At 61.2% G+C, this 7,320-nt stretch overlaps 1 protein-coding gene across 4 annotated transcripts in view; it reads right to left on the reverse strand.

Annotated features, from left to right (window-relative positions):
* The window catches only part of RUNDC3A (RUN domain containing 3A), a 9,251-nt gene extending 2,968 nt beyond the window's left edge, over window positions 1-6,283 (reverse strand). For 2 of the 4 annotated variants that reach the window (XM_012726310.1, XM_012726313.1), the window contains exons 1-7: window positions 5,914-6,261; window positions 2,261-2,376; window positions 1,757-1,890; window positions 1,492-1,577; window positions 539-628; window positions 371-451; window positions 41-206 (exon numbers count right to left, since the gene is read on the reverse strand). In XM_012726310.1, coding sequence (XP_012581764.1) covers window positions 41-206; window positions 371-451; window positions 539-628; window positions 1,492-1,577; window positions 1,757-1,890; window positions 2,261-2,376; window positions 5,914-6,020 — 780 coding nt within the window. In that variant the 5' untranslated portion in view covers window positions 6,021-6,261. Of the gene's footprint in view, window positions 1-40; window positions 207-370; window positions 452-538; window positions 629-1,491; window positions 1,578-1,756; window positions 1,906-2,260; window positions 2,377-5,913 lie in introns of all 4 variants that reach the window. The other 2 variants (XM_012726311.1, XM_012726312.1) reach the window with 2 other exon arrangements.
* Between the last annotated feature and the right edge of the window lie 1,037 nt (window positions 6,284-7,320).

Below are 7,320 nucleotides of genomic sequence, written 5' to 3' on the forward strand. Positions count from 1 at the left end.
CCGTAGCGCCGGGTGCCCCCCTGCCCGACGCCTACCGCACCTTCTGCGCGTAGACGATGCGGAATTTCTGTTCCATTTTGTGCCACTTGCTGTACCAACTGTCCTCGTCTGTGACGAGCGGCAGGTAAGGGTGCTCCGGGGAGTTGTCCTCGCTCGTGCTGCTCTCGGCGCTGTGCCGCTCCTCCTCGTCCGTCAGGTAGTCGTAGCTTGGGGGGAGGGAGCAGTGGGCACCCACAACCCGACGGCCCTAGCGTCCCATCCCCACCCACTTGGGCTGGAGACTAGGATGCCCACCCAACCGCTCCCCTCCCGCCCTCCCTACCCTTCCGGGCGGTGGTCCCTCCTCGAGGGCAATAATCTGGCGGCTCACCTCTGGGTGAACTTAAGGTAGGGCGTGTAGTCGATCACCACCGGGGTCTTCCCGTCCAGCACTTCGCCCTTTAGGCAGAAGCTGGGGACAGAGAACCACGGGGGTGGGGCAGGATGAGGGGATGGGGCAGGGACATCGGCACCCCGCACTCCACCCCTGGGACCCCACCTGAAGTCTATGGCGCTCAGTCCGATGAGCATCCCCGTGAGCACCGTGGCTTCCTCCCGCAGCATGATGGCTCCCGAGTCATAGAATCGCCTGCAGGGAGTGGAGGCAGGGACTGGCGGTGCAGCTGCTGGGCCCCAGGGAGCCCCCAGGCCTGCCTCTGTTGGCTTTCTACAAACCTTTCCTAGAGGGAGGAAGTATCCCCTTCCTGCTCACCTCTCAAATGTGGATCTTTTCTCCCCATCCAAGGCTGGGGCTCACTGAGGATAGCGCCTGTGTGTCCCCCAGTTAAACATATGTACCTGGGAAGAACAGACCCCTGCGGCCTCTGAACTACCCCTTCCCATCAAGTACTTGGTGGCCCAGATCCTTAAAGTAGCCAACCAGTTCTATTCACGGACAGAGTAGGCGCTCAGAAATGTTGACATGAACCCTGAAATGTGAGGGGCAGAATGCAGTAAACACACAGGTTGGGTGTGGCCACTTGGGGGGGGGGGGGAGGCCACTGTTTGTGTCTCTGTCCCAGGGCCCAGTCTCTATGCACCCACAGCACAGGGGCTGAAGCCCTGTACCCAGGACTCTGCCGCTCACGGGAGTGAGTACAGAGGGCTGCCATTGTTTGGGGAGACATGAGCTGTGTGTTAAAGGTCATGGGGTGGCCAGCAAGTAAAGCGGCATGCTGTTGAGGCTTGTCCGTGGGCGTGTCTGAGGGCAGAGCTGTGCATGATGGGACTGGTGCTGGGGATAATGCACTTAGAAGAGGTGGTGGTGGTGCTAAAGGTGTGTCCGGGACTGTAGGCTGGCCTGACAGGACAGGCTGGGAGCGAGCCGACAAGTGCCTGCTGGGACTTGTAGTCCAAGTGCTGCAGGTTGCCACAGGAACTTACGGTTGGAGTATGTTTAGGCAATGAGTTTGCACCCTGAAACTTGTGGTTGAGCTAACTGAGAGGTCTGACCTGGTGGTCCGGGTGTCCCGAAGAGCTGTGGTGATGTACTCGGACATGCGCTTCTCCATCAGTGCCACCCGGATCCACGCCCGGCCCTGGAAAGCACACTTGTCTTTACCGGCTGCCCGAAGGGACCCAAGGGTACAGCACTGAGTGGACTTCCTGGGGCCCTTCTCCGCAGCCTCACGGGCCGTGGTGGGGACCAAAGAGCAGGCGGCCCTCTGGATCCAGAGCAGGGAGCAGCTGCCTGGCCCTGGCTGTCCCGGCCCCTCACCTTGGCACGGGCTGTGCTGATATTCTCCATGTTCTCGATGCTGCTCACACAGTTGTTGGGCACTTTGCTGCAGGCCAGTCGGATGTAGTCCCAGAAGCCCCGCTGCCCGTCTGAGCTGAACCAGCTCACTGGACCTGCTGGGGCACAGGCTGAGCCAGGGCAGGGAGGGGACTCAGCGAAACCGCGGAGACTGGAGAGGTCCATCGAACGGGCCCCACATGCACGTGCGAGCACGCTCGCCAGCGCCCACCCCAAATGCATGGGCACACACGTGCCCAGACAGCAGCTGCGGGCATAGGAGGCGGCGGGCTTGTGGGTGCCTGCTGTGTTGGGCCCGGAAGCCCCTTCCCTCTTCCCAGCTCTGACCATGAGCTTCTGTGCATGGCCCAGAATTTGAGGGCACAGAGATTAATGATGGGGTTCAGGTGGATCAGAGGAGAGTGGCTGGAAGCTAATGGCTGCAAGTGGGGAGGGTTGGGCAGCGGGGCAGGAACGTGGGCCCACCTTTGAATCGGTGGCTGAGGATCTGCTCTAAGATGGCTGCAAAGTTCACAAACTCCTCAGATGAGTCGTCGATGGGCTCCGCTGTGTACTTCTCTAGCAGTGTTTTTACCGAGAACCTGGGAGGGGGTGCGGAGAAGGGGCAGTGGGAGTTGAGGCGAGAAGACAAGACGATGGTGGTGATGGTGGTAGAGAAGGGTGTCAGGCAGAGAAGAGGCCGGGAAGGGCAAGCTGTGGTGGGAGGCGGAGGGAAGCTGGTGAGGGGTAGGTGAGGCCACCGTGACCACAGAGGCGCCGTGACAGGTAGGCTGGCAGGTAGGGGGCTAGTTGACAAAATGGGTGTCAGGAGAGATGATCACCAGAGAAAGGAAGCTTCAGAAGCAAGGCATGAGAGGCAATGAAACGCGGACCGTCAGAGCCCCTTCCTCCAAACCCGCCCTGTGGAGTGACATTGTAGGGAGGTGGGAGTCACCTAGGAGTCAAGGACAGCTGGTGCGCCTACCTTGAGCTGACTTCTGCTATTGTTTCAACCGCCCCCAACCCCTTCTGGGCTTGGGGGTCACCTGGGCCGGGGCATGTGAGTTGGCACTGAGCACATGGAGCGTGGGCATGCATGGGTGGCCAGGTGGGCTCTCAGCACACGGATGCCCCCCGCCCCCTTTCCTTCCTAGCTCAGCCACCCACACACCAGCTGTCCAGAACCAGTCAGTGCAGAGCGGGCCGGGGGAGGTGCAGGGTGTGGGCCTGACACACAGCTCAGGTGGGAGGGGGCATCGGGTGGCAGTTCTCTGGAAAGGGGCTTGGGGCATAGGCACCTGGCTTCTCAGACAGGAAGGAACTCAGGGGAGTGAATGAGGCTGAGGGGCTAGAGCCTGGCAGCCCAGCCCCTTTCTCCAAGCCTGCTTGGAACTTCGCTCCCTCTGAAGACTCTATCCTGCCATCTGCACCTGCCATTGCTGGAGAGGGTGAGGCAGGGATGAGATTGTGGCTCCCAGTGTCCTGTTGTTGCCCAGCGTGGGCCACAGAGCAGGTGTGGGCAGCTGTCCAGGGACTTGGGGGCTGCTTGGAATTCTTTTCCTAAGTGACACCTCTGTAATGTGCCAAGCACTGTACCCCATGTACCCTCTCTTCCACCCTAGCCACAGTGGAGGTAGGTTTTCCTGTTGGCATCATCACCATCCCCATTCTACAGATAAGGTAACTGAGGTTGTGTGATCTGACCAGAGCCACACACCTTGTGAGGAGTCCTGCAGGAATTTGATTCCAAAGTCCTTGCTCGCTCTGCTATTTCTTGTGGTCTCTTGGTGTCTGGCATGATTACTGAGGCCCCCTGCGCCCTCCACTCTCTGCCTTCCACTCTGCAGGCTCCAGCCCTCAAGCACTGGCCTTGGTGACTCCCGAGCCAGTGGCACAGCTGAGCCCTGGCACTGCCCTCTGGGCTCTGAGCTTAGAGTTGGTGTGACCTGAGCTCAGAGCCTGATGAGTCTTGGGCTCACCAGGGAAGGCAGCCTAGTGGAGTCAAATCGTGCTTCCTTGGGATATCCCTATGGCTCTGAACAAGTCATTCCAAAGACATTTCTCTGAGGATTGTTTTTGCAAGTGGGGACAGGAATGTCAGTACCTTTTGGTTCAGATCCCAGGCAAGACTGGGAGAAGGTGAGCGTGCAGGCCACTGGGCAGAGGTGGCAAGGAGCTGGGCAGTTTGTGGGTAGGTGAGCCCTGGCAGGAAGGAGCCTTTGTTTAAGATGTGACCCGGATCCACAGACCTCATCCTCCCTGCCCCCAACCCCCGCCTGCGGTGCTGTCCTCTGGTGACCAGGGTCAGGCCGCAGTGGGGCTGGGGCTGAGTGCAGGGTGGCAGCCATCTGCCCTCTGTCCTCAAGTGCTGCAGAGTTGGTCATTGCCCTGGGAGCCCATAGTGTGCTCCCAGTCAGGAGGTACAGTGGCTGCTGCAGGTTGCCATGGAGACAGGGAGGCCAGGGCCCAGGGGAGCCCTCGGCCTGCTAAAGGGAACTGCTGTGGGAGCTGGAGGCAAACCACGTGACAGCCAGAAGGCAGCAGGAGCCCGAGGGTTTTCTGAGCTTTTGTGGTGCCCCCCAGCCCCCTTACCTCAACTCTAAGTCTACTAATCTACCAGAACCTATGCTTCTTCAGCCTCAGTGAAGGGGAGTTCCCCCCCAAGAGGCCTAGCCTTCCTGGCGGTCAAGAGAAAGAAGAGGAATGAACCCAGGAGGCCAGGCAGGAAGGAAGGGACTAGGAGGGGGTCATCAGAGGAGACGGACTGTTCTCGAGGGCCAGGCACTGGTCGGGACTCCTACATGGATTTGTATTGCCGGTCCTTGGCATGACACATCTACCACGGGGAGGAGGCACGGAGTTCAGAGTGGTTAGGAGACTCCCCCAGTTGCATAGCTAGTTGCTGATGAAGTAAGAGCTGGAACTTTGACCATCTGGCCCCAGAGGCAGAAATCTTCACTTCACCCCCTTACTGGCTGGGTTTGGGGGGCATGAGGGTGGAAGTAGCAGCCGGTGTTTGGGGCTGGGCCATTGCTGCATTCATCCCTTTTACAGCATTCAGGCATGTCGACAGATCTGATGTGCACAGCACTGAGCCCGGCACTGGGGATATAAAATCGTGTGAGACAGATGCAGTGTGGTTGGGTGTGTGCCAGGCACCTGGAAGGAAGCAGGAGCAGGGCATCAGGTGGACACTGACTCCCGGCAAAGAGTGGGACCAAGGCTTGTGCAGGCAGCAGACAGCTGGCAAGCAGACAGCTGAGTCTGCAGGGGAGCGCCCGACCTCCAGGGTGCCTGAGGGGCCAGGAGATGCTTATGGAGAAGGCAGCTGGCTTGTGGTTCTGGAGGGAGAAGTGGACTGAGGAGAGTCCCTGAGTTCCAGGATTTAGGGCAGGGGAGGGAGGGAGGGAAGGAGAATCACTGCAGAGTTGAATAAGGAAGGGTCACTCCCAGGTCCCAGGAAAGCAGACAAATTTTCCCAACACTGCGACAGCCCCACCCTCCTGGTCCTGCTGTCCCAGGAGACCAGGGCTTCTGCGGCCAGGCCCTCCGTCCTTCCCATGGCAGGGGTAGTGCCCCTCACCCTTTGCTGGGTGGACTTAGGGGCTTTGCCACATGCCTAGTTAACCCTGCTATAGATACAGGAGGGCACCGTCCCTTCTCCAGGAATCTAGCAACGGAAAATCTCCCAGGAAACCCCACCCCAGAGAGGCCAGGCTGACAGGGGTGGGAGTGAGGGTGTCCTTGGTGAACCTTCACCCCCCATCCCATCCATTCTCTTCTGCCCACCTGCCTCAGCCCCCAGCATGGGTGCCAAGCACCCACCCCTCCCCCACCCCTCACACAATGTCACTTCCTGGTTCTCACAGGAAGCTGCAGTGCCAATTAAACACCCCTCACCCTCAGGCCCAGGCTGGGCAAGGCCTGCTTTGGCCTAGAAGGGTAGGGACCAGACTTCTAAGCCCGCTCGCTCCCTGCCCGGGCCTGAGAGGGACAGTGGACAGGCTCCTCTTAACCCTGGGCTTCCTCCCTTTCCCCTTACTGCCGGCATCTTCCCGCAGGCTCGCTCAGTCCAGCTTCCGCAGCCGGTCCCAACGTCTGCCCCTGACCACCCCAACCCCGCCGCCAGCGGCGCCCACCTGCACACGGTGATCAGGTTCCTACGCTCCACGGCCACGTTGCGGGAAGACGCTTTCTTGGAGGACAGCCCCAGAGCCATGGTGGTCTGGACAAAGCTCGCTTCCATCCAGATGTGCGGTCACTGCTGTCGCCGCCAGCTGCCCCCCCCCACCCCGCCCGGGGCCCCGGCGCCCCTGCCGGATCACGGCTGGACTCTCAGCGCGCCGGGGCCTCTCGACCCCTTCACGGCCATCCCCCCGCTGCTGCGCCCGGTGCCCAGCCCCCTGGCTCCCTCCCCTGGCGGCGATTCCAGAGCAAAACAAGGCCGGGGAGGGAGCTCTCCGAGGTGCTGAGCCGGGGCCCACCCCTCCCCCAGCTGCCCGCCCCCCTCGGCCGATGACGTCAGGGCCCTCGGGCCCCGCCCCCGGCAGGCGGGAGACCAATCCGTAGAGGGTGCAGGGTTTGGGGGGAGGGGAGGGGAGAGGACCGCGGCCCCGGGGAGGACTGAGGGGGGTCCCCGGAAGACGCAGCGATTTAGCAGGGGAAGAGTGGACATCTGGCCTGACGTCCACCCCCACGCTCAGAGACCGGACCCCTTGCCTCACGTCTCGGAGCGCCGACGCCTCTACTCTGCTTCTAACCTGTGATTGCTCCTATCTGCTGATAGGGTCCCCGGGTGCCTGGGGGCGGAGGCCCTCACCTCCCGTGTCCTCATCCCAGCCCCCCACCCTGTCAGTATCGGCGTTCCCTAACAGTCCAGGGCCAGGTCTGCGGACAGACTGGCTTCCCAGGGACTGACCCCGGAGGCTAAGGAGCGGCCAGACTGCGCTGGGTCTGCGCTGGGGCTTCGCGTCTCCGCGGCAGCCGCTCCCAGGTTGGGGGATGGGAATCCCCACCGGCGTGGAAGCCCAGCGCCTGGGGAGGAGCCTGGCCGCCCGGGGTCTGCACTCTGTGGCGGTCCCCAGCCGTAGGGCTGGTGCCCACAACGGTGCCACGGCAAATGGAGGGGGTGCCGCTGAGTGCCCTCAGAGTTCACGGCCCTCAGACCACCAGGGCCGCAGGGTCAGCAGGCCGGAGAGTTAACCCCTTGGCGGCCAGCCAGCTGCTTGGTGCCTTCAACCCACTCCAAGGCCAGGAGGGCCCTGCAGACTAATTGCATCTTTCAAGGGAAGTAGGGGAAGGAGAATGGAGGCTTCTCCACCAACTCTTTACCTCCTGACTCATCTCTCACCTCCCTGTCCACCCTAGTCCCCTCTATACATCCTGGTCCCTTTGTACCCACTGAAACCCCCAGACCCCAAAGCCTCCCTGACCTTGAGAGAGACAACACTCAGTTTCTCCATTGAGCCTCAGAAATGTGGATCCTGGGGCTTCCCTCATATCTGTTCCCTAACTCTGCCCACCTGCTGGTTTGCTCTACTCTGCTA

The sequence above is a fragment of the Condylura cristata genome, unplaced genomic scaffold (assembly GCF_000260355.1).
Source record: "Condylura cristata isolate star-nosed mole 26May11 unplaced genomic scaffold, ConCri1.0 scaffold00017, whole genome shotgun sequence".
In the NCBI taxonomy this organism is placed as follows: Eukaryota; Metazoa; Chordata; class Mammalia; order Eulipotyphla; family Talpidae; genus Condylura; species Condylura cristata.